At 41.5% G+C, this 27413-nt stretch overlaps 2 protein-coding genes and 1 non-coding gene across 3 annotated transcripts; 2 read left to right on the forward strand and 1 right to left on the reverse strand.

Moving 5' to 3' along the window:
- Positions 1–409: 409 nt before the first annotated feature.
- Positions 410–2937, reverse strand: LOC130733113 (uncharacterized). The gene is made up of 3 exons (XM_057585189.1): positions 2819–2937; positions 990–2717; positions 410–905 (listed from the first exon to the last, which is right to left on the reverse strand). The coding sequence occupies exons 1-3, from the start codon at positions 2935–2937 to the stop codon at positions 410–412; spliced, it is 2343 nt and encodes a 780-aa protein (XP_057441172.1).
- Positions 2938–3799: 862 nt separating this feature from the next.
- On the forward strand, positions 3800–5544 carry LOC130731802 (ethylene-responsive transcription factor CRF4-like). The gene has a single exon (XM_057584021.1). The coding sequence runs from the start codon at positions 4265–4267 to the stop codon at positions 5300–5302; it is 1038 nt and encodes a 345-aa protein (XP_057440004.1). The 5' UTR covers positions 3800–4264; the 3' UTR covers positions 5303–5544.
- Positions 5545–13500: 7956 nt separating this feature from the next.
- On the forward strand, positions 13501–13634 carry LOC130734911 (small nucleolar RNA Z247). The gene has a single exon (XR_009018246.1). It is a non-coding gene; the product is annotated as a small nucleolar RNA Z247 (small nucleolar RNA).
- Positions 13635–27413: the final 13779 nt, after the last annotated feature.

Below are 27413 nucleotides of genomic sequence, written 5' to 3' on the forward strand. Positions count from 1 at the left end.
TCAGGCCAAGTGCTCCAAATTGCTTGCCACACATGAGACTCACACCCTTTACGCTGGACCACGGGTATTTGAGTATTGCCACAAGAGTATTTATCACGAAGAACACTAGCCAATAAAGCGTCAGGATTCGACACCAACCCCCACCCAAGTTTCATGACAAGGGATTTGTTAAACTCATGCATCCGGCGGAGGCCTAACCCACCATTCTGCTTGGGCCTACAAAGCCTGGACCAAGCAATAGAGTGCGCACCATGAGTTCTATCTGTGGTTCCCCAGATAAAATTCCTCTGAATTTTCTCAAGCTTCCCACAAACCTCCTTCGGGAGAAGACTCGTTTGCATGCTATAAGTCGGAAGAACAACAATAACAGACTTAGTGAGGGTCCTGCAAAGTTAAGCATCTGAGATCGCTAAGATGAGAGACGATTATGGGTTCTATCCAAGATGTACTGGTAGCTAGAAGCATTCACTCTCTTATGAGACAAAGGCACTCCCAGATATTTGCCTAAGTCTGAAGTCAAGCCAATCCCCGACAAGTCTGAGAGCTGTCTAGACACTACCGACCCCACATTCTTAGACACCATCAAACGAGTCTTTGGGATACTAACCTTCATTCCTGAAGCACTACAAAAGCCATTGAGACAGCCCATGATACATTCCATTTGATCCACATAAGCTTCACCAAAATGAAGAAGGTCGTCAGCAAAGAAAATATGAGAGATAGGTGGTCCGCTCCTGGAGAGTCTAATCGGCTTCCAAGCTCCAGCATTGACAGCATCTCCAATACTATGAGCCAAACGCTTCATGCAAAGGACAAAGAGGTACGGGGAGAGAGGATCCCCTTGCCTAATCCCTCTTTGAGGGTTGAACGGAGGAGATCTACCCCCGTTAAAAGCCACCTGGAACCTGCATGAAGAAACACAATTCATAGTCAAACTGCACATATAAGAACATAGCCCAATCAGCTGAAGAGTCTCCAGCAAGAGGGACCATTTGAGCCTATCATAAGCCTTCTCCAAATCAACCTTAATAGCAATCCAGCCAAGCTTACGCTTTAAGTATCTCATGGAATGAAAAACTTCCTGGGAAATAACAATATTATAATAACTATGCCGGCCAGGAACAATACTGCATTGGTTAGGGGCCACCAGGTCACTCATCACCTTCCTCAACCGATTAGTAATAATTTTAGTGACCATTTTATAAATCACGTTGCAAAGAGAGATAGGCCGGTATTGAGTGATGCGTTCAGGAGCTTCCACTTTGGGAATGAGGACCAAAAGGGTATCATTAACCCTAGTTATCAATGAAGGATCCACAAAACACTGCTCGACAAAGCTAGTAACTGAACCCCCTACATTCTGCCACTGAGACTGAAAAAACACTGCCTGAAGACCATCAAGGCCAAGGGCTTTTAAAGGTCCCATACCAAAGATTGCATCCTTCACCTCAACGTCATAGAAGCTAGCCTGAATGGGATCAATTCTCCCCACGGGGATAGAACGAAACGAGCACGTAGTAGAGAGAGCAAGCCCATCACCGTCATCCATGTAGCTATGGCGGAAAAAATTCATAGTGAAGTCATGTAGTGCATCAAAGTCAGTAAGCAACGTCCCCCCATCATCAAGAAGAGCTTCAATTTTATTCCTCTTCCGTCGAACAATGGTTGTTGTGTGGAAGAATTTGGAGTTCCAGTCTCCAAACTTAAGCCAAAGACATCTTGATTTCTGCACCCACAAAAATTCCTCCTGAAGAAACACATAATTATATTCCTGCCAAAGTTTTTTCTGTAAATTATCCAAACCCCGGTCAAAAGCCATGCTCAATCGATTATTAATCCCCTCCAAGCTTTTCATAACTCGACGTTTCCTATGGAAAATCTGGCTGAACACATCATCATTCCAAGAGGTAGCAGCGTTCCTGAAATTAGAGGAATTAGAAAGCCAATCACCATCAGGGTCCCATGATGATTCTATCAACCTGGGAAAGTCCTCATGGGTCAGCCAACCAGCTTGAAATCTGAATGGACGAGAAAAAACTCTATGCTCAACAATTCTTGATACAACAAGCAGAAGCGGCTTGTGATCATATTTTAGTTGAGGAAGATGAAGAACAACAGAATCAGGGAAAATATGTAGCCACTGCGGGTTGCAAAATCCTCTATCGATCCTCTCTTTCACCCCACGACCTTCCCATGTAAACGGAGGTCCTTTGAACCCCATATCAGAGAGCCCACACGACTGGAGACAAGAATTGAACCGCTGCATAGAAGGAATGTTCAACCCCGAACCCCCAAACTTATCACAAGCTTCCTGGTAGGCATTGAAGTCACCAATAACTACCCATGGAACATATGGCCCAGGATTTAAGGTCACAAGGCTCTCCCAAAGAGCATTTCTCAATGCTGGTTTGGGACTTCCATAGACAAAGGTAACCAACGCCACCTGAGAGCTATCCAGAAAGGTGACACTGGCATGAACAAACAGCCTATGGGAAGAGATAATATTAATACTAACCACATTAGTTTCCCACACTAGCCAAATGCCACCAGAAAATCCTACTGCATCCTCAATATGAATTCCCTGGAAGTCAAGTTTACTAGCAATAGCCTTAGCTCGATCACCACTTACCCTAGTCTCAAAAAGGGAAGCACAACACACAGAGTGTCTTCCCACGAGGTCCTTCATAAGCAAAGGATACCCGTTAGCTCCCGCTCCTCTAACATTCCAACAAAGAAAATTCATCATCATAAAAAACTGAAATGAGAGGTGACGGGACCAACAACAACTATGCTGATCTTTTTTGTGGAGCCAGGTGACAAGCTCCTATCTCTTTCACGTCGAAATGTATCAACATCATCTCTAGAGTCACAAGCCAGGTTCTCAAGAACAGACACGTTACTCTTGCCTTCCTTTGAAGCAACATGATCGCCCTCCATGTTCTGACGGGAACCATTCTTTTCTTTACTCAAGATGCCCGTTAGCACAACTGGTTGAACAACACTAGGTGAAGAAAGTGTTGCGAATTTGAAATTTTTACTGTCAACGGCAACACAATCAATAATTAAAGGCGATTCGATCTTATCCAAACAGATTATGATTTTAATGAATGCAAGACTCTTTAAATTTTAGTCATTAAATTTTGTTCGGGTGATAGGTAATCTTTGGCTGCAGCAATGTAGGGACTCTTAACTCCTTGGATCCGAGTCCAAAAGTGAGTAGAGCTAAAGTAAGAAAAATAAATATGATATATGATACCATATGATGTAATATGAAGTGAGAGTTGCCAACATAGATAAAATGTGTTAAGTGTTTTATTAAAAATCTTTATTGTTATCTAAAAATGACAACATTACCAAATTACCCTCCCTCAGCCATCATAAAGTTGTTAAATGAATTAGGGGATGGTACTCCATAGTTTTGAATTTTGATTAGTCAAAGCAATTTGACTAATTAATGCTAATAAGTCGAGTATCTCGGTCACGTGACCTGTATCACAGCGTTCGAGATTTCAGTACATACAATTGCTCACTACCGTTTGATGATAAGTTCTGGTGGCCAAGCATTTTTCTCTAGAGTCAGTCAGTACTGAGTCCAGTTAAAATAAATCGTAACAATGCGGCGGGTCGCACATTCATGTTATGCTACTAGAACAAAAGAAATAAGTTAAATGTGATTAAATAACAGAATGGATTGAGAGAAAGAATCAGAGAGAGAAGAGGAAAAAACAACTGTAAAATACTAGCTTTTTCCGATTTCGGCTATTTGATCCTATAAAACAGCGATTTCGGTGTTTCGGTCTTCTCAGCCAGCAAGCAACTGAACTAACTCTTGTTTATTAACCTCGCTCTTCACTCTTACTCATTCAACATCTACTTGTAATCCTTATCACTTCCCTTTCAATTCTCAACAGAATCTGCATCTTCTTTTATTTCCCCATTCTCTTCTGAATCTGAAGTTTCAACGAAAGTCTCATCTAGCCACAGTTGCTAAAAGCTTCTCTTTTAGCACGAGTCAGTTCAGTGTTGTTGTTGTTGTTGTTTTTCATCAACACCACGAAAAGCTTTTTATTTTCTCTTTATTCCTCATTTCCTTTCCACCTCTTCACATTTTAATACTATTTATGGCGTAATTACTACCTTCCCTTTTCGTTTTCACCCCTTTTAATGCCTTTTTTGGCAGATTTTTTTCATTCTTCTCGCTCACGTTTCATCTTTAGTGTCTATTAAAACACACACACGGTTTCTGTTTGACACAGTGGAGAAAATGGAACAACAACAACAACAAAACAACATGCTCTGTAAATACACAGAGCACCGAAACGTGACGAAGAAAATCATCACAAAGCCAAAGAAACAGAGCTTCAACGGTTTCGTTCCCACCGAGCCGAGAGTGGTTCGTGTGTCAGTTACAGATGCAGACGCCACCGACTCTTCCAGCGACGAAGAAGGACAGTCACGGTGTTCCCGGAGGCAGAGGGTGAAGCGCTATATCAACATGATTGAGATTGAACCTTCCTGCAAAACTGTCACCGCCGCCACGAAGAAGAGAAAGAGAGTTGCCGGAGAAACTGTTCCTTGTCGGCGGCCGGTGAAGGTTCTTCCGGCCAACGGAGGGAAAAAGTTTCGCGGCGTGCGGCAGAGGCCGTGGGGGAAATGGGCGGCGGAGATTCGAGATCCGAATAGCCGTGTCCGCGTCTGGCTGGGGACGTTCAACACCGCCGAGGAGGCTGCCATGCAGTACGACACCGCCGCCATCAGGCTCCGCGGTCCTGATGCTCTTACAAACTTCGTCACTCCTCCGGCGAGGGTGGAAGCGGAGGCGGAGGAAGCGGCGGCGGCAGTTAGAGCGGAGAAAACTGGATTGAATGTCGTCGTTGTCAAGCAGGACGACGCCTCTGGCTCCGGCTCCGGCAGCGATTCCGGCGACGAGAGCCGCCACGTGTCCTCGCCGACTTCGGTTCTCCGGTTCAGGAGGGAAGCAGAAACATTTGAACCGGAGAAACCGGTCGAACCGGAAGAGATGCGTGCTGATGCTGAACCGACTGAACTGGTTGAACCAGGTGAGTGCGGTTTGTTTAACGATATGCCGGCGTGGGATGAGGTGTTCCGTTTTCCATCAACGCCAGAATACGCCGTTATGTTTGATGAGCCTGCGCCGCACTTGGTTGACGAAACGACACCGTTTTTCTTAACTGAAGGTTTTAATGTTGACAAAACGCACTCTCCATCAATGTCATTGTGCCAGGTGGAGGATTTCTTCCAAGACATTTTGTTAAGCTCGGATCCTCTTGTGTTGCTGTGAAAGTGAGTGAGTCACTCACTCATAATTTCTCAGGGTGCTTAAAATCTAAAAAAAAAAAAAAAAGTCTATATTTTATCTATATTAGTTTTTGAAATTTCCTTTAGGTTAGGTGGGGTTTGGAAGAAACTTTGTTTTTTGTTTTTAGGATTTTATTTATATTTATATTTCAGTTGCTTAATAATTAGGGGTTTGCTGAGAATGTAATATGTTATCTCAATATCAATCCAAGTGTATTAACTATTAAGTCCATTATTTCCTGCACTCGATTGATTTACTTTGCTTTAGTATGGGTCTCTAACTCTCTATGTCCTACTGTTTTAAAAAAATGCTTTACAGAAAACGATAAATCTTGATTGGGAAGTAAACAATCAAATGAAGGATGAGTCATGTAGGAGGAATGAATGATGATAAATCAACCAATGTAAAATGGTGAAGGGTTGAGTCACTCTTCAAAGGAGTTGGGTTCGTGATGGATCGAGTAGTTGCAAATTTCTCTGGCAAAACTTATATATTTAACATAAATGTGTTAAGCATAGGTTTGGATACTAATGATCACCAACACCTAACTAGACTTTTAAAAAGCATTAGGAGTGATAAATTACTTTTACTTTCGAGGAGAGTTCCTTTGAGGATTCAGTAACGTAGATTCGAGGGATATGATATCTATGTCTTCTTGCATAGAGTGATTGTCGTATTAGTGTAAAACATGTGAGGGTTTTGACTAGCTAAGTCTGTATATGTGGGTTAAGGTAGGTTTCTGATACATTGCTTTCATGCGGTTCTCTTGTGTGGGAATCATAGGGAATATATCGAACTAATAGAGTCATTTTTCTTATAAGATTTCATAGTGGAGTCTGATTCTTTCTTTATCTGTTTTGTATATGTTGTAGTTATCTAGTGTACAACGGTTGTTGCCTTTTAGAGTTATGGATAACATCTTTTGGAAACACTTTGACAAACAAAAAAATAAAATTATTCGCTTTTACTATTGCTTGTGAAAAACTTCTACATGCTTATTTTAGTAAAATTATTATTTTGACCATTTAAAGGGAGACATTACACACAAGGTTGGTTTTGTGGCCGTTAAACCGCCACTAGTGTTTTGCACGCATTTATAATTTTCAATAACAATGAGTAGTTTGCTTTGTCTAGTGTGAGTTTCTAAATTATCACAACTTTATTTATCGCTGCTAAATGAGCAAAATGACCTCCGCTAGTCACCCGTTTTCTAGAGTGTTTATGAACTTAGAAATAAACAAAAATGAAAGGAAAATTTCACCATAAGCATTGATTTCCAATAATGATATATACACATCTCATTTTTTAAACACTTCATTTTCACGTATTTTTTATTCTACCTCTCTTCTCTTATCATCTATCACATCTCATACATTCTCTCTCTTACTTTTTATTTTCTTCTTATCTCTCTCATCATTCTACCCCTTTTCACCTCAAAGAGAAGTGTGAAAGAAACATTATTGATTTATTTCAACTCATGGTAGCATGTGAGCTTTGTTAGATTTTTCTTGGTTGTGATAGGTCTTGATTTTGTGGGTCCAGATAGATTGCGTTGCGGTTCCGTACATAGGGGACACGTACGTCCCTAACCAGTGCTCCCTAGTCTAGCCTTGATTTGAAGTAGCCAGTACTAGTTTCTTTCTGGAATGGGCGCGTTTGCACCTAATTGCGCATGAGTTTGTATAGACTGCGTTGGTCATGTCGCAGTTGAAGGACTTTAGTGGGCCCCATAATTCATCAAGTCAAAGTTTGAAGGACTGTTATTTGAAGAACCATTTCAATCGCTTTATAAAGTAAAAAAAAAAAAATAGTTGCCGCTTACCAAGTTTTTTACAACCGAAAGCACAATATCTTATTAAAATCATATGACAAAGCCTTCCCATGACATAGGTGAAAGTCTAATATCTTAACAGTGATTAATATTTAAGTAGTATGTATTAATTTTTAAATATGTAATGTTTTGGGTTCGAGTCTTGTGAAAAGAAAAAGATTATTGCAAAACTTAGTTTTATTGTGATATAAATGTTTAATTTCTAACTCGGACATGATTGTGTTTGATGAGGTACTGTATGAGGTACTGTGAAAGAATACATTACTTAAGAGTTAAGATTATCATATATAGTAACAATAAGGCAATAAAATGAAAGATTAATTTAAGAAATAAGGAGTAGTAGTTTGAAAATTCATAGGATGAAATACTGCATTTAAGTAAAATAGTGTCGCAGAAGGAACGAAGAGGTTGTGACAAAGAAAAGAGAAAAGGGACGAGGAGGTGAGGGGAGCACGTGAAATTTATATGGCAAACCTGAGCTCCAAATTCTATTGTCTAAAACTTATTAAATTATGAAATATACTGTTTACGGTGATTTTTGGTAAACAAACAAAATCCAAAAGCAATTTAAGGACCGGATTCGGAGTCCTTTCTGGGTTCTTTAGTGAAGACGTTTTAAATGTCAAAGTTGGGTTTTTGTGAAGAACGGTATGAACAAAAGGGAAAAAAGAGTAGAGGATCGAAAGAAAAAGAGGAACAAAAAGTAAAAGGAAATTAAAATGGCAAAGAAAATAAAATTGCATTGAAAATTAAAGGTGAGAATCACAGCACACTCTTAGTCTCTTTGTAGCCATATGTCACATGAGACTTGGAGGCATCCATGGAGAGTTTTGAGTAGTTGTGTGAGTCTGCTTAATTTTACAATCAGAACTAGTATTTATAGACTAAGTTTCTGATAACTAACATTGCCACCTAATAAACATGTGTTTATTTAAAATAAACTACCCAGACCCCAATGTAATAAGCTCCACTTAGACCACTACTAACTTCCACTAACTTGTGCTTCTTCCGGTGACTTGGCAAATGGTAGTGTAATTCCAAATTTTCAACTGTGTGAACGTGGCCCCTGAAATATGGAAACCTCCTTGCTACGTGGGTGTGAATGTGGCACATGTCTTAAACTATGGTAACCTCCTTGCTACGTGGAACCATATGGATTGAATCATGGTTGATTACCACTTAGACTACTTCAAAGCTCTTGGCCATTTAACATAATATTTAAGCCATTTTACTTTTGAATTCTAGCATATAATCTCGACATCAGCCCAGTTCCATATTTCGACTAAGCATGGTACATGGCTGTCTTTGGCTTATTAGTCGAAATCATCCATCATATTTTGTGGTTCATTGCCTTGCTAATTTGGATATAATTTCAACCAAGTGAGGCTTTAATATTTCGACAAACATATGTAGTCGATAATAATTTGGCAACATGATAAAAATTCTACTAAACCATACCATGCATCCATGTACACCATATCTTAATTATCAATTTCCAAACTAGGAAATTTTGGTGTTAACATATACATAGAACTATCTACGTGGCAATTACAAGAGTGTGTCATCATGCTGATGGCGAAACACGTGGCATGGTGGGGTTGATGATGGTATTAATGGAAGTCATGTGTTATTGTTCAGACTTCAGAGTGTCATGAGGAAGAGGATGTACAAGTGAAAGAAAAAGGGTCCACTGATTGTGCAGTTGTGCTTCTCCTGTTTTGTTTTCACAGTTGCCTACCGACAGGAGACAAAGAGAGTGAGGGAAGGTTATGGGGTTAATTGGCAAGAAAGAACTCAGAAGAGTCAAGAGAAATGGAGGGATGAATGTGAAGATTCATATGTGCATGATGCTTTGTTGTGCAAACGGAGTTTTCTTTCTTTTCTAAAGTCAGATTTTTTTCGTAAATGTAAAGCCTGAGTTAAGATCTAGCTATATGTTCACTTTCTATAAAAAAACAGTAAAACACTATATACCCATTATAGGACCAGAACGTGCAAGACCAACACTACGCATTCTCTTTTTTTTATTCATTAATTGGAAAGCTATACAAAAAGCGAAATAACTAAGGAACAAATACAAAATCGATCAACAATAGAGCTCCCAACTCAAAATAGGGAACCTCTAACACTCTAACACATGAGGTTGATAGTTTGACCCCTGTTCTAGCTAGTCAGTCGGCAACTGAATTGTAAGCTTTAGGAATCCAACAAATAGAGACATCCCAACATGCCTCAACAAAGCTCTCTTGATCTCCTTGATATAGGGGTTTAGCTCTCTTGATCTCCTTGATATAGGGCTTAAACCCCTCGGAGTTCAAATCATCCACCACTGCCACCAACCACACTTAAAACGTGTGATATTATTTTTTCAAAAAATAGCACCATATTTTATAAGTGCAGAATGGAAGAAATTCACACGTTTATTTAACTGCACTTATATTTGTGGTTATTGAGTTCATTTCCGCACTTTATATGTGCAGTACATGATTTGTTTACCACACTTATAAGTGCGGTATGTCACACTTACCAATCCGCACTTGATAAGTGCGGTGAGAGAAGAGAAAGAGTAATGGGGGGCGGGGAGGTGGGTTTTTTTTGTAAAATAGGGGTATTTTTGGGATTTTTCGAGAATTAGGGTTGACACCAAAATTAGAAGGGGTGGTACCAAAACCAAAACCCATACCCATTGTACAACCAGAGCGTGCAAGAAGAGAAACACATAATCTCTCAACAAACACATGGGTCGATAAAAGAGTCTACAACTCAAAATGGGGCAGCTCTACCTGTTTAACCCATGGGTCTATGACTGAATTGCAAGCTCTCGAAATCCAGAAAATAGAGACCTCCAATTTACGCCTCAACAAGCTCTTGATCTCCTTCATATTTTTTTTTTTCAAATCAATCTTGCAATCCACATGTTTATAGCCACGGTTCTAGGCATGAGAGAGCTTGTGCCTTACCGCCAAGGCCTTCGCAACGAAAGGATTTCCTCTTGCTTCATGGCTTTCCATGCCAAAGATCCAGTCAGTAGTCTCGTCCCGCACCACACAGCCAAACCCAATGCATGCACTACGCTCCTCGCTAAAACCACCATTTGAATTAAGTTTAACATCGCCTTACTTAGGACGAGTCCAAACCCAAGTTAGATTGTTGCTGCCATTTGCCATCAAATCCGGATCCAGGAACCTTATAAATTAGTCATGGTCATCACACGTTCTCCTTCACATCTCACTCACTATCCAAGGGTTATAATCCAGCAGAACATTACTCCTCCATCTCCAAACACCCCATATACCCGCAACAAACTTGCTACTATATATGAGATCAACAGGTTTGATCTCGAATCCAAAGCTTAACATTATGAATTCTAAAGTTGAGGCAAGCAAGAGCCCCCTTTTAATCCACTGTCAGTGCATGCAGACAATTGCGCAAGCATTGGAGAGTATCATCCACTAGTGATGAGCACTTCCTACATGCAAGAGAGGCTGCTAACTGACAACTAAATCTGTTGGCGTTGACAAGCAATGCATCATGGATGAAACACCAGAGAAAAAACTTAATCTTTTCTAGATTAATTTTAAGCTTCCAAACCCAGTCTCAACTCTTAGCTTGTGTCATAGCCCGATTTTGGTTAAAAATCCATTGGTAAGCATCCCTTACCTTATAAATGCAGGTAGTTCTACTCTCACCAGCTCAACCATCGTCACCTTCACCCGAAGAGGAAGGCACGATGTCGTAGCTCGATTTTGGTTAGCCCGATTTCGCTTCCTGCGGCAGCCTAGTATTGAGACAATCGAGATTCCAACAACCATCTACAATGATATCTCAAAGTCATAAGTCTGTCTCAGAAATGTTAACAAATAGGAGCTTTGTGCAAGGTCTCGTGCCATTCCAATCATCAAACCAAACTAAGTTATTTTCATCTCCAACACTGAACTGAACCTGTTCTTAATATGATCTATAACTCTAAGGATGCCTTTCCAAATCGAAGAGGAATTTTGGCAATGGAAAGCCTGCAAAAAAGAAACTTGTGAGAGGTATTTGTGTTGGAACACTCACACCATAAGTTATTAGGATGGTGCAACATGCCCCAAGTCGCTTTTGTAAGTCACGTTCGTGGCTTGCATACTCCTAATACCCAACTCACCATCATTTTCTCGTGTGACTTTCTCCCAGTTCATCAAATGCCACCCTCTAGCTCCATTTCCCTTGGACCAAATAAAGCTACACATAATTTGGTTCAACCGATGCAACCAACTCCGAGGCATAACTAGAAAACTTACATCGTATAAGTGGGGATCGACACAGTCACTGATTTAACAAGGAAAACACGCCTCTCCATGTTAGGCATACTATTCTTCCAAGAAGCCAATATTTTCTATACATTTTCAAGCATGTAGTTCATATCAATGTTATTCAATCTACCCGCCATCACTGGAAAACCCAGATATTTGCTAAGATCCCAGACACACGAAATAGAAGCTAGCCTCTTGATTTCATCTCTCAATTATGGTCCAACGTCTTTGGACATAATAGTTTTCGACTTGGCAATATTCATTTTGAGGTCATAACTATTGAAAAATTAATTCAGAGCATTTGCAATTAAATTCACTTGGGAAGTTGACGTCTGGCAGGAGGACGTCGCCTGCAATGAACATATGAGAAATAGGGGGACCCCCCTTCCCACAACAACTCAAATGGGTTTCCAACCACCCGAGTCAACATGAGGCACAATGTGAACTAGAAGCCTCTCCATGCAAAGCAAGAAAAGCTAAGGAGACATAGGATCACCTTGTCTAAGCTCTCTTGTGTTTGAAAGTGGTAAGACGTAGCACGTACCCAATTATAAAGGATAGAAATATGGGAAGAGCTAATGCACACCATAATGAGATTGAATGATGATGCCAATTGGAAAGCCGAAGAGAGTCAAGATTTCCTGTAAAAAAAAATCCCAAGAGATACTGTCATAAGCTTTTTCCAAGTCTATTTTAAAAGCCAAAGATCCTCTCCTAGAATTCGAGTTATTCATGTGATGGACAATTTCTTGGGCAAGAAAAGCATTGCCCATTGTCCCTTTACCTGAGAGAAAGCTTTTTTTTTTTTCCTTTGGTCACCAGTCTCCACGGGGGAAAGGGGCCCCACATGACTAATCTGGCTCGGGATACGGTAGTGATATCCCTGGCCACAAGAGTATTATTTTTGACCTCAGAGAGGATCGAACTCGGGTTAGGAGCCTAGGCGTAATCCCTTAAGGAAATGCACATTCACCACTTGTGCCACCCCCTTGTTGTTAGAGAAAGCTATTTTTTGAGTAATATATATATATATATATATATATATATTTTTAATTTCCTATGTTTTCCTACTTGAGAAAGATGTTCTCAAGCTTTTTTGTTCGATAAATTAATTTGCAAGTTCAAATAAATAAATAAATAAAATGGGATAGAGGAAGTTTATATTCGTTTTTTTTTTAGTTTCCAATGCAAGTGAATTATTTGTGGTCCGAGTTTATGGAAATTTCTAGGAAGATTTCTATTGATGCGTCCACCTTGTCAAATAACCACTTTATCCTAAAAGCTTAAGCTATTGGGTAAGAGCCACATTAATGGTTTTATATTATATTCTAACATGCCCCCTCACGCAAGAGTCCTTTGGGCTTGAAGCGTGTATAATTGCACAGGCCCACCTACCATGTGCTTAATCAAATTCCACTTTTTAATTAGAAAGTGAGGGGAGCAAGGATCGAACTCTAGACCTCTCGGCCATAGAACCATTAATGTGGCCCTTACCCAATAGCTTAAGCTTTTGGGATAAAGTGGTTATTTGATTTGGTATCAGAGCACATAAGTCTTGAAGGCTCTTGATCCAAAATAACCATGTCATCCGCTGCCAATTCAAACCACAAAAATGACCTTCCATCCACTGTTTCTGTCAAGCTGGACAGAGACAACTATCCACTATGGAAATCACTTGTGTTACCTATAATCAAAGGTGTCAGGCTCGATGGTTACATGTTAGGGAAAAAGGAGTGCCCTGAAGAATTCATCATTGCTGCAGATTCAAGCAAAAAGTCAAATCCTGACTTTGAAGATTGGCAAGCATATGATCAACAACTTCTTGGTTGGTTGATGAACTCAATGACTGCTGACATAGCAACACAGTTATTGCACTGTGAAACCTCAAAACAGCTTTGGGATGAAGCTCAAAGTCTAGTTGGTGCTCACACAAGATCACGAATCATTTATCTCAAATCTGAGTTCCATAGCACCAGAAAAGGAGGAATGAAAATGGAAGATTACCTTATCAAAATGAAGAATCTAGCTGATAAGCTCAAACTTGCAGGCAATCCAATTTCAAATTCGGATCTAATCATTCAGACTCTAAATGGTTTGGATTCTGAATATAATCCTGTAGTTGTCAAATTATCTGATCAAACTACACTCAGTTGGATTGATCTACAAGCTCAATTGCTAGCCTTTGAAAATAGAATTGAGCAACTAAACAGCCTCACCAACCTAACCCTCAATGCAACAGCAAATTTTGCTAACAAAACTGACTACAAAGGCAACAAGTTCAATTCAAACAGTAGCTGGAGAGGTTCCAATTTCAGAGGTTGGAGAGGAGGCAGAGGAAGAGGTAGAACATCCAAGCCAACATGCCAGGTTTGCAACAAGATTGGACACACAGCAATGCACTGCTACTACAGGTTTGATAAAGCCTACTCAAACTCTAATCATTCAGCAGATAGTGACAAGCAAGGAGCTCACAATGCCTTCCTAGCTTCTCAAAACTCAGATCAAGACTATGATTGGTACTTTGATAGTGGTGCAAGCAATCACGTGTCACACCAAACTGAAAAAATTCAAGATCTGACTGAACATCATGGTAAGAATTCTCTAGTGGTTGGAAATGGTGAAAAATTAAAGATTGTTGGGACAGGTTCCTCAAAACTTAATTCACTCAAATTACATGATATTTTATATGTGCCTAATATTACCAAAAACCTATTGAGTGTGTCTAAACTGGCTGCTAATAATAAAATTATTGTTGAGTTTGATGCGAATTCTTGCTTTGTGAAGGACAAGCTAACCGGGAAGGCAGTTCTAAAAGGGACACTTAAGAATGGCTTGTATCAGCTTCCAGGAATTGAAAGGGACTCATGTGCTTATGTATCTGTTAAGGAGAGCTGGCATAGGAAACTTGGTCACCCTAATAATAAGGTCTTAGACAAAGTCTTAAAAAGTTGTAATGTGAAACTACCATCTAGTGATCATTTTAGCTTTTGTGAGGCCTGTCAGTATGGCAAGATGAACTCTTTACCTTTTAAATCATCTTCCTCTCATGCTCAGGAAATCCTTGAGTTGGTTCACACTGATGTATGGGGTCCTGCGCCAATAATATCATCATCTGGTTTTAAATATTATGTTCATTTCATTGATGATTTCACCAGATTTACATGGATTTATCCCTTAAAACAAAAATCAGATACTGCACATGTCTTCATTCAGCTCAAAAATATGGTAGAAAATCAGTTCAACAAGAGGATTAAGACAATTCAGTGTGATGGTGGTGGTGAATATAAAGCTGTTCAGAAGCATGCCATAGAAACAGGAATACAATTCAGAATGTCATGCCCATATACATCACAACAAAATGGTAGAGCTGAAAGAAAACACAGGCACATCGCAGAACTTGGGTTGACTTTATTGGCACAAGCCAAAATGCCCCTAAATTATTGGTGGGAAGCATTCTCTACTGCAGCTTACCTCATCAATAGGCTTCCCTCACTAGTCACCCAAAATGAAAGCCCTTACTCATTGCTACATAAAAAAGAACCTGACTACAACTACTTGAAACCTTTTGGATGTGCCTGCTACCCTTGTCTCAAGCCCTATAACCAACACAAGCTTCAGTTCCACACAACTAGATGTGTGTTCTTGGGCTATAGCAACTCTCACAAAGGGTATAAGTGTGTCAATTCTCATGGAAGAATCTTCATTTCAAGACATGTAGTCTTCAATGAAAGTAATTTCCCATTCCATGATGACTTTCTAAATACAAGAACTCCTCTAAAAACACTAACAGAAAGTTCATCTTTCCAGTTTCCTTTGCATGCTGCAGGTACTCCGCTTAGAGAAGAAGTTGTTCCAGCTGACAACAACTCAAATATTGAACAAGAACCAACAGAGAGCTCTGAAGACAACATCAACACAAGACATGTTGCCAGTGAGCAAGCTCAGAATAATGACATTGTATCAGTTCAGAATAATGTCACTGTACCTGCTGAACCGAATACAAACACAGACCCTACTGTGGCAGGCACAAGTAACAACACTCACTGGATGCGCACCAGGAGCAAAGATGGAATCCATAGGCCAAAGCTACCATATATTGGATTAGTTGAAAATTGCACAGAAGAAAGGGAACCAGAAAATGCAAAAGAAGCTCTCACAAGACCGCAATGGAAAGAAGCCATGCACAAGGAGTTTCAAGCACTTATGACCAATCAGACTTGGACATTAGTACCATGTGAAGGCCAAGAGAGAATCATTGACTCCAAGTGGGTTTTCAAAACCAAGTACAAAGCAGATGGCACAATTGAAAGGAGAAAGGCAAGACTAGTTGCAAAAGGGTTTCAACAAACAGCTGGATTAGACTATGAAGAAACCTTCAGCCCTGTTGTCAAGGCCAGCACAATCAGAATTATACTCGCAATTGCAGTGCACCTCAATTGGGAAATCAAGCAACTAGACATAAACAATGCTTTCCTCAATGGTTATCTAAAGGAAACTGTGTTTATGAATCAACCAGAAGGCTTTATAGACCCAACTAAACCTAATCATGTCTGCAAATTATCTAAAGCAATCTATATGGACTTAAACAATAGCTTAAGGCATTCAAGCAGTTCAAGGCCACTGACCCGTATTATTGGATCCACAACAGCTCAATGTATTGCACATATGGTTCTTAAAGCTCCCGAAAAAAAATATGGTTTTTTATGAACAAGAAAATAATTGATACGGTTTCTTTGGTCGAAAAACGTTCGACTCCTGAAACATATATTTTTTATCCAGGAATTTATTGACAAAATTAAAGAGATTATATCCATCCGGAAGAAATGTTTTCTATAATTCTAAAAATAAACTTCTGGATAAGGAAACAAATATTCGAGAATTATAAAAAAATTCGAAATTTATTTTTGGTTCTATAATGTATTTATGACTAATCAGAAATTAATTTTAGTAGATATGTTTCTCATTCCATTAACTTATTGGTGGTATATAATGCTATGCTTCCAGATGGTTGCAAAAAAGTTTTTTTTTTTTGTCAAAAGCAAAGATTAGTTTAAGAATATGAAAAAAAATCACGGTTCCAAAAGTTCCCTCTTAGAAACAGTACCAGGTGTTTACACGGATTTTTGGTAAACAAATATCCTCTTAGTTCGACTAAAGGAAGTTTAGATTTCAGGGTCCTTTTGAGAAAACGTTTTGCCAAAGTGTAGTGTGTGGACGGATGTGTTTTCGACAACAATAAACAACTTCAAACGAAACTGGATTTTATTGAATATGAGTCGATTACAAAATAGTCAAGCAAACCAAAATAACATGAAAGCAAATTTCGACAAAACAAGCTACACATAAAAACTGGAAATTAACGAACTGAAATGCAAGGAAATTAAAGCGTTGGTTCTGCAACATACTCCTCCATCATCACGTTTTGCTCTCGAAGTCTCATTGATGCGGACGTTTAGAGCTTTTAGTGAATTTTCAGAGTTTTTCAGTTGGGAACCCCTTCTTCTGCTGCTGCTTCCTCTATTTATATTGTTCTTTCTGCCCATGTTCTTGGCGGTTTTCTTTGGATGCACGATGGCTTCGTGGGTTTTGAATTTTGGCGCCATCCCCACGTTTAGCCGATGGTCTTCGCGCACGTGACTCTATTGCCACGTGGATGGTTCTGAGTCGTGGGCAACCGTTGCTATTCGTGGCGTCGTGGGTGTACGCACGTGCTTGCAGTTGCTTATTGTTCGGTAACTGCTTCTTCCATTGAGATGATCGAGATTTCTTCATCTTCTGAGTGTGTCGAGTTATGGCTTTTTACTAACTTGTCTTTGGGGGACATCGTGTGTTGAGTTGCCGGCTTCGCCCAACCCCTTCTGTCGAGAAACCATTTTTTGTACCATGGTGTCGATAATTGTAATGCTTCTAATTTTGGCTTAACAGTTGCCCCCCAAAAATGTTGGTTGTCGACTGCTTTAGCTCAAAGACGCCAAGCATTTTTTTTTTATCGCAGCCGTTCAATTCCAACGATTCAAATGCTTTGTGCTCTCGACCATTCGATCTTCAAGTCCAATCGGCAGCCATAACGTCTGGTGACTTCTCCACTAGCTGACAGTTATAGCCTTTTTAGGGCCATGATTTCACCTATGCCAAAAAGCTGAGAGGTGACATGAATTAATTAATAAAATAATCGCTTGGAACCCAAAGTTTTTATAAATTGCTGCTCAATGCGGCTTGGGTTCCGTTTCCCCTTCCGTTTATAAATACCCTCTTGGTATTCCTTGTTCAAGCTTTACTCTTTCATCCAACCTGCAACTTCTTCTTCCAGACTTCATCACTTCATCTTCTTCCGTCTTCTCTGAAACACTTGCTGCGTCCTTCAATGGCTTCCAATCCTGAGCAAACCCTTCCGTTGGCCACCGAGCTTAAGCTGGATGAGTCCAAACGCGTGCCAATCCCAGAACCTCCCAACGAAGCAGAGAAGAGAGCTGTCTGGAAATCCCAGGTACTCATTCCTTTCTCTGTTAATGGTACTTTACGCGCCATTTTGGGCCCTTTGAAAGTAGTGAAGCATGATAGGCCCAATAGTCTCCCTGAAGAACATGAATCATTTCACCCTAGCGTTAGGGGAGAGGAGCTCATTTTGGCATTTCAACCCTCTTACCGTATGCCATTTCTTTCTGACCCGAAACGAGCCTTTCGTTCGGCCCCTCCTAACCCTTCTGCTAACGACAAGGCCTACCTGAAATGGTTAGATAGGGTTGAGGGAGATAAGAAACAACACTGGAAGGATGTAGGGATTTTCGACTTGATTCAGTTGTCGAGATCTCCAATCTCATATAACCCTGCTATGCTGTTGAGTGCACTTTATTTCTGGGAGAGGTCCACTAATTGCCTTCATGTTCCCTTTGGTATGATCACCCCCACTCTTTTGGATGTTGCTGCTATCACCGGATTGTGGCCCATTGGTGATGATTATCATTCTGCACCTGCTCCTGTTAAACCCATCTCGATTCCTACTGACAACATTTCGTTTAGTCGATTCATTAAGGACCATTATGTCGAGAGTGGTGAGGTGTCTGATGCTGAGCATGTCGCTTTCTTGCTGTATTGGCTGTCTGCTTATGTCTTTTGCACCAAATCTTTGCGCATACCCGCCAAGCTTTTGCCTTTAGCCAATCTGCTTCACGAGGGTCGACAACTTGCTATGGCTAGGCTCGTCCTTGGCAACCTGTATCAAATGCTGAATGAGGCTGTCGAGGATATCCGGAACACCAAGACCGTCTCTCTGAATGCGGCTGGACCACTTTGGCTGTTTCAACTTTGGTTGAATGCAGTCTTCGAATCTCTTCTGCCGGTACAAGATAATCCTCTAACTGCTTCTAACACCAGGATTGATGCCCATAGGCTCGAGACCCTGACCCCTGCTTATGATGCGTCGAGTTTCGAAGCGGACTTCAGGAAGTACTTTACCATGTTTCTCGAGCTGAAACACTACCGTTCCAGTTTCTCTCCTTACAGCAAGGCTATTCGTGGCCCTTTCTGGCTGAGGAATTCTTATCCTAATGCCTCTGATTCTGCGTTGCCCAAGGAGCACCACATCACACTTTGGAGGACCCTCTTATCTCCTAGGGTTTTAACTGTGGGTTTTGCTAGCAGTGACTACACTCTATGTGGCTACAACCCTCAATTGGTTTCTCGACAGTTTGGGCTTAGCCAAGTTCTACCCAACACTTTATTTGACAAGAGTCTAGTCCTGTACCCCGGAACTATTAAGAGGGTTTCTGTTTTCGACAAGACTGTTCAATTTTATAACAAGAAACTCCTCAACCTGAGCCCCTTCACTTACGCTCCTTCATATTATGCCACTAATGCTTTCAAAGCCTGGTGGTCTGAGTATTGGGCTCAAATTTCGAAGCCCCTCGTCGATTGTCTGCAATGCATGACAGATGCTTTTCTTTTGCAGAAGCAGGATCCGAAGAAGACCAAAGGTATGCACCTGGCAGAAATTCGATCTTTTCAAGAGTTCTTCGGTGTGGTATATTACCCAACTCTTCGCCTTCGAGATACAGTTGCGCAAGCAGCTCAAGTATTAAGGCAAAAATGGGAACTTAAAGCCAAGAAATCCAAGTTAGTGGTTCCTCCTGGTGAGGAAGGTCTATCTTTTGTTATTCGAAAAACTGGCTTTAGGTTCCCGTCTTTGCCTACGAGTAGGTTTGCATTGGCTTTTCCACCGGTCTTGCCTAAATGGGTTGACCATATAAACATAAATGTATTGGCCAATCAAGCTCTACCTCCTCGAAAGCGAGTGACTTGGACTAAGTACCACCTGTGGAACTTTCCGTATCATGTGCCCGTCGAAATCTTCAACCACATATCGCTGAACATGCGTATTGGTCAAGGTAATACTTCGACTTGGCCTTGGTTTTCCTGTTTTACTTCTTAATTTTTCTTTTGTTTGCAGCTGAAGTCATTATTCGACCAGCTCCTCAAGTTATTTCCCCAGTGGCTCATTCCTCCAAGGACCACCCGGTCGTGATTGAGGATGATGATGATGATGATGAGGATGATGATGTCAGTCTTGCTGACAAGCTCAAGGTACTTTCCTCATGCTTTTACCTTTTCCTTTTCGATTTCCTTGGATTATGGGCTGACGTATATTTCGACAGAGCCGGAAACGGAAACCTAAGCCTGTTTCTTCGGCCAGTCAGAAGAGGGCCAAGGGGGTTGGTGTTTCCACCCCTAGTGGGGCTTCTAAGTTGGCATCTGATGCTCAAACAGAAGTCGCTGGCAAAGAGGGTGGTGGCGGCGCCGCCATTCAGGTATGTTCTCCATTCTCGAGGGTACCTTGTGATATTTTTAACCCGTGGTTTCCTAATCTGAGTCATCTCTTGTTTGTTTTGTTTCCTTTAGACTGATGTTCATGAGCACTCTACCTCCAATCCTCCATCCCGTGAGAATTCCCCAGCTCCCATTCCTGCAAAATCCAAAACTGAAGGTGTCGAGAAACCTCCCAAGGCCGCATCTTCAGCTAAGAAGACCCCCTCATTTGAGGGAAGGAGGAAAGTCAGGAGCAAATCTCGTCATAAGTCTCCTCGCCGTTCCAGAAGCTCCACCAACTCGAGCCCTTCCAAAGACTCTGCTTGCCAGGTATCTTTATACTTTTCATGTTTTGCTGACTCCTTTAATATGCGTTTTACTTTATCGAAAGGACATAAAAGGGGTTTTTCTTGCAGGAGACTCAGGGTATAACTTCTCCCATCCGCGAAGCAGAGCCCCTTCCAGGCAAAGATGACAGCCCTATGCCTCCTCCAAAATCGGCTGCCACTGTGCAACATTCGCCTCAAAACAAAGGTGGCTCTTCATCTCATGTGTCTAGTGAAAAGCTCGACACTTTATTTGAGGAGGACCCGCTGGCAGCTTTGGATAGCTTCCTCGATGGCACCTTGGAATGGGACTCTCCATCCCGTCAAGTTGATGCTACTGCTGAGACTGCTCAATCAAGTGGGGTAGCCAATTCTCAGCAGATCGAGGAGAGTATGAGTCGGCTGAAGGCTATTGTCTTCGCCAATGGGTTTCTCGACCAGATCCAAGCTGATCCTCAAGCAAGCCATGCTGCTAAGGAATTGCTTGTCTTCCTTCTTGGCCAAAAACTCGACGCTCAACAGGCTGCTGCTTTGGCTAACCTTCAATCTTTTTTAGTGGATGCTTCGGTCACCTTTCATCAAATCAAGGACGTTGGTCAAGCTGTCAGCTTTAAGGAAGCAAAAGTCTCTGCTGGTAAAGCTCAAGTTGCAGCAATGAAAGAGGACTTCAAGAAGTTCACTGCTAGGAAGGTTTTGATCGCAGATGAAATCTCTGAAGTCGACATCAAACTTGAAGAGCTGCACCGAGAGATTACCAAACTGGAGAAAAAGCGAGCTGATTTGGTCGAGGAAGGCCCTGCTGTGAAGGATCAAGTGGACGTGCTTACTAAAGATTCCAAGGCTCTGATCATCTCGACAAAAGAGGTTATCAAGGAATTGGAGATTGATCAGGCTGTGAAGAAGGGTCTCGATGCCAAGATTGCCACCTTTGCTGATTGTTTGAACTCTTTTAAGACCCTACTGTAGGACTCTTTTTTTTTTATTAATATGTAATGATGGCACAATTCTAACCATGGCTTTCGATGCCAATTACGTGTAATATTTCGACACTGGTTTTGGCACCTAAGCCATATAATTTGACGTTTAATTTGCCAAGTCTTTTCAGTTTCCACTACGCATTTATTTTGACGGCTATTCATTTATTGTTGCATCGCTCAAACTTCCTTGCACCCCTTCACACAGTCGTCGCTTTGTTTCTGGGGAATGAACCAATTTATTGCAATCTTATACCACGTTTTCTTGATTCAATGCAAGTCTTTGTTCATTAAAAGCCAAAGCTATTCACGATGGTGGTGGTAATCTGCATGGCCTATAACCGTAAGATGAAGAGTTGGCAACTGATTGCCACTAATTAATGCATTCCTTGGTTGTTACCCTATAAATGGAGCGTTTTTGGTTACTCCTTTTCAGCAACTTCTCCAAACTCTCCCTTGTTTCTTTTCCAGAATTCTTTTCCTGCTTTCATAACTCCCCTCAGTCATGGCTAGCCGTCGTGTTCTTAACCAGATCCGGAACTTGGCTTTTGATCAAGACTTATTCTGGGAGTTGCATTCTTTCCTCCCTTTGGCTGAAGAGCTTACGGGGCTTATTAACCAACTCCTTTCGAGGAATATTATTGCCTCGGTAAGAATTCCTCTTCAGGAGTTCTCGGGCCTCCTGCACGAAGCTGTACCTCTATATGAAGAACACCGGGAGCTTACTGCTCGAGTGTTCTTTGCTGAACACCAGATTGATGAGAAGATGGAGGAGTATGAAGAGTTGAAGGCTGCTCTTAGCCAGGCGAAACTCGAGGGGAATGTGGGAGCTCTGAAACCCTTGGTGGACAAGCTTTCTTCTACTGCCCGTGAAGAGCTGGATATTCGACAGGAGAAATCGCGACTGGAATCCCAACAAGAAGATGTCTTGAGGCGCATGGAGCCTCTTAGGGCCAGATACAGTAGTTGTAGGGCCAACCCTCCTTTTTAAAATTTCTTTGCCATAGTTGTAATGCTCTATTCTATTCAATAAAACATTCGCATTTGGCAATTGATTCTCTTTTACTTCTTTATTCGATGTTTATCTCATGCAATGTTGGCTTATACGTTTTTAAATATTTGCCATTTATCGTCATTTGTCGATTACCTCCTAATTCCTTAATCGAATAAGCGTTGTTTAAAAGCACTTTCTCGACTGAAAAAGGGCCTTCCCAGTTTGGGGACCATTTTCCGTAACGTTTATCTTTTTTATCAATTGGTAAGACGACCTTCCATACGTAATCACCAAGCATAAAAGATTTAGCTCTAACCTTTTTGTTATAAGCTTTAGCAATGCGATCCTTTTGCCTGGTTAAGGTATCCAACACCAATAGTCTTTCTTCGTCGAGATTGACTAATTCGTCAAGCATCATACTCCAATAATCTTCACTTGGAATTTCCTCTTGCCTTTGAATTCTGCATGACTGTAAATATACTTCTACTGGTAGTACCGCTTCTTGACCATATGCTAGTCGAAAAGGCGTTGCTCCGGTAGACTCCTTAGGTGAATTCCTGTAAGCCCAAAGCACTTGGCCTAACGTTTGATGCCAGTTTTTAGGTTTTCGACCAACATGTTTTTTAATCAAGGAGATCAACGTTTTGTTGGCCGCTTCGACTTGACCATTCGCTTGAGCATAATAGGGGGTCGAGGTTAGGAGTTTTATACCCCAAGATTCTGCGAATGATGCTACCTTTTGGCCTACAAACACTGTGCCTTGGTCTGTAGTAAGTGACTCAGGTAGCCCAAAGCGGTACACTATGTGATTCTGAATGAACTCGATCACCGTGTCCTGGGTCACATTTTGTAGAGGAATTGCCTCCACCCACTTGGTAAAGTAATCTATAGCCACTATGATGTACTTATGCTGCCTAGAAGAACATGGGTTAATTTCACCAATTAGGTCTAAAGCCCAACCCCTGAATGGCCAGGGCTTAATGATCGAGTGTAGTTCACTTGCTGGCACATGTTGTATCCCCGCGTGTCTCTGACAATCTTGGCACCTCTTGGCATACTCCATACAATCTTTCATAATAGTAGGCCAATACATCCCTTGTCGAAATAGGATCCATTTCATCTTGATTCCTGCCTGGTGGGCACCACATAGCCCGTCGTGAACGGCCGAGATCGCTATGAACGCGTCGTCTTCACTTAAACACTTCAGTAGTGTTCCGTCGACGTTTTTCTTGAATAGCTCGTTTCCCATGATGACATAGCTCATTGCCCTGTATTTTGTCTTTCTATCTGTAGTACCCACAGGATTTTGCAAGTAATCGACGATTGGCTTTCTCCAATCATTAGGTGCCATATTGTCAATGACCAGGATGTCGAGGTTAGAGGGGTTCAGTTTTTCTTTGACCTCGATAAGCTCTTTTAACCTACATTTATCGACCATATATCCTGATGCGATTTGTGCCAATTCATTGGCTTCTTGATTGTCCACTCTGGAAACGTGACCTAGCCTAGCTTCGTCGAACTTGGCCAATAAATTACTAGCTTTCGTGTAATACCTAGCTAGATTTTCACTAATGCACTTGTATTCCTTGGTAAGTTGCTTTATTACCAATTCAGAGTCCCCTTTTACGACGACATTCTTTGCCCCGAGGGCTATCAAGATCTCGAGGCCTGATGTTAATGCCTCATACTCAGCCTCATTGTTTGAGCAGTTACTCTTAATCTTAAACTTGAATTTTGTGGGGATGCCCCTTGGGGATACGATGAACATCCCGATCCCAGTGCCATTCTTATGGCTAGAACCATCGAAAAATAGCTTCCAAGGTTGGATGCCTACGTAAGTTATGATTTCTTGAGGCAAAGTATGGTCTGCCAGGAAGTCAGCAATTGCTTGTCCCTTAACTGCCTTTAGTGGGGCATAAGTTAGTGAATACTCGGTTAGGGCTAAAGCCCATTTACCAATTCGACTATGCAAGATAGGTTTGGATAACATGTGCTTTATTATATCATAATGAGAAAAAACCATTACATCGATTGGCTTTATATAATATTTCAGCTTTACACAAGAGAAGTACAAGCATAAACACAATTTCTCGATCATGGTGTATCGAGTCTCTGCATCATTTAACACCCTGCTTAAGTAAAATATGGCTCTTTCTTTGCTATCTTCATCTTCTTGAGCCAGCATGCTTCCGATGGTTCCATCCGTGGCAGAGATGTACAGCTTCATTGGCTTTCCTCTTATAGGTGGTGCCATTATAGGTGGGCTAGACAAGTACACTCTGAGTTCATCGAACGCTTTTTGATGCTCTGCTTCCCAGCGGAACGCATCTTCTTTTTTAAGTCGAAGAAGTGGGGAAAATGACTTGGTCTTCTCACTGAGGTTAGCAATGAATCTCCTTAGGAAGTTAATCTTTCCCAATAGTGATTGCAGTTGTTTCTTGCTAGTTGGTGGACTAGTGTCGAGAATGGCTTTAGCTTTGTTTTTGTTGATCTCGATACCCTTTTTATGCACCACAAAACCCAAAAAATCACCTGCAATAACACCAAAGGCACATTTAAGGGGATTCATCTTCAAGCCATATTTTCTCATCCTCTCAAAGGATTTCCTTAGATGCAACAAATGGTCATCCCTTGATGGGGATTTCACCACAATGTCATCAATATAAACCTGCATGAAGGTTTCTATAAAATCATGAAAAATGGTATTCATTACCCTTTGGTAGGTCGCGCCAGCGTTTTTCAACCCAAATGGCATGACCACCCACTCGTACGTCCCCAAGGCACCGGAACATCGAAAAGCTGTTTTCGACACGTCCTCTTCTGCTATGAAGATTTGGTTGTAGCCTGAGTAACCATCCAACAAGCTTAAGTATTCATGACCTGCAGCTGAATCCACCATCATCTCAGCAATAGGCATGTGATACTCGTCTTTTGGAGTGGCAGCGTTAAGATCTCGGAAATCTATGCAAACTCTCATCTTCCCATTCTTCTTGATTACTGGAACCACGTTGGCTAACCAGTCCACATATCGAGCTGTTCTGATAAATTTACACCTGAGGAGTCTTTCGATTTCTTCCTTGATTTTCACCAACACATCTGGATGGAACCTCCTGGGCAGTTGCTTGACTGGTTTCTTGTTTTCTTTGATGGGTAACTTCAATTCCACCACTTCTCGACTGAGGCCAGGCATTTCATCGTAATCCCAAGCGAAACAGTCTTTGAATTCCTTGAGTAATTTCACCATCCTGTCTTTTAGCTCCGGGTCAATGAGAGCACTAATATACGTTGGCCTCTTTTCTAAGCCATCACCCAGGTCTATTTCTTCTAAAGGGTCTTGCGCTTCCATTTTCTTGGACAATTCGACCACTGGCTTCTCGAAGCCTAATGGGCCGTCATCATAGATGCAATCTAGCCTCAGATTGCATAGGTCCTCGAATCCGCATTTCTCAGCACTCTGCTCGTTTATTTCTATGCACGTGTCATCCTTATTTATTGTTGCCTCCTCCTGAGGTGTTAATTCGACAGGCAGGATTGAGACATTAGCTTCGTCTATAGCCATTTCTTTGGCCATCCTCTCGGCCTCCAAGGCCGTTCTTATTTTGTTTTCGGCTGCGTAAGCCGAAATTCGAGCCATGCTCGAATTAATCATCTTTATCATTGGCTTGCCACCCATCAGTGACATCTTTCTCTTCATCACTGTGCCATCCACTCATGGCATCAGGTTTACATGCTTCATTGAGGTTTAGGCCCCGGATGGGGTCCAACGTTACTGAGTACTCTGAGTAGGGGTTGAAGTACTGGCTAGCCACTGTGTCTAAAGGAGCAATTGTGGCTAAACTCTTCTCGAAATTCTTCTTACCAACGTAGCTTGTTTCTGCTAAATAGTAGCTTTGATCTGCTTGTACATTTTCGACAACTCCATCAGCTTTCCAAATGGATATACGTTGGTGTAAGGTCGAAGGCACTGCCCCCACGCCATGAATCCATTCTCTTCCCAGCAGCAAATTGTAATTGGCCTTTGAAGGGACCACGATGAACAATGTGGAACGGGCTACTGTTCCTACGGTTATGTTCAACATGATTGCCCCTAGGGAAGAACCTGTCTTTCCTTCATAATCGGAAAGTACCATGTCATGTGAGATTAGATCCGCTTCAGTTTTTCCTAACTTCTTGAGCATAAATCCGGGCATGAGGTTAATTGCAGCTCCCCCGTCGACAAGGACTTTGTTAACACCCTTCTCCTCGACTCTGGCCCAAACAAATAGCGGTTTCAAATGGCTCTTCATTTGCTCGGTTGGCCTTTGGAAGATAGCTCTTTCATCTTCGACGGATCCTCTCTGCATCACATAATAACACAAAGGATTGTCATCTGGTTCGTCGTCGACATAGTAGTCTTCCTCGCTTTCAGTGACCTCTGATATTCTATCGAATTCTGCAGGTAGGATGGACACAATGCAGATGATGTTGAGCTCTTCTCCCTCACTGTCGTCGAAATCTTCGAGCATGTCTTCATCCTCATCCTCGACGACATCCTTCCCTTTTTCCTTAGCTGGATTTGGTGGTATGGTTGTTCCCTGTTTGATGGCGTAATCCAGCTGGTTGATAATCGACGCCACACTAGGTTCATTGCGAGAGTTATCTTCTGGCTTTATGTCCCATAGTGAACGGAACTTGCCACCTCTTTCCCTCTCAGCTTTCCTTTTCCTCAAAAAACGCCTGAACTGAGTCCTGGTCATCTGTTCAGGGGCATAGTAGTTCTCAGAGCCATAGGAGTAGCTTCGTGACACACGGGAATTGTTGATGTAAGAGGATCCCTGGCCTAAGTCGATTTTCTGCCACTTAGGGTATGGTTTTGGCCTTGGAGGCGTTGG

This window comes from Lotus japonicus, chromosome 1, assembly GCF_012489685.1.
Source record: "Lotus japonicus ecotype B-129 chromosome 1, LjGifu_v1.2".
Taxonomy (NCBI): domain Eukaryota; kingdom Viridiplantae; phylum Streptophyta; class Magnoliopsida; order Fabales; family Fabaceae; genus Lotus; species Lotus japonicus.

Coding starts and splice junctions, on each gene's coding strand:
- LOC130733113 (XM_057585189.1), bottom strand. CDS start 2,937: ATGGAGGGCGATCATGTTGCTTCAAAGGAAGGCAAGAGTAACGTGTCT. Junction 2,718..2,818: donor CGTGAAAGAGATAGGAGCTT/GTCACCTGGCTC, acceptor TTGGAATGTTAG/AGGAGCGGGAGCTAACGGGT. Junction 906..989: donor GCTTATGATAGGCTCAAATG/GTCCCTCTTGCT, acceptor TTCTTCATGCAG/GTTCCAGGTGGCTTTTAACG.
- LOC130731802 (XM_057584021.1), top strand. CDS start 4,265: ATGGAACAACAACAACAACAAAACAACATGCTCTGTAAATACACAGAG.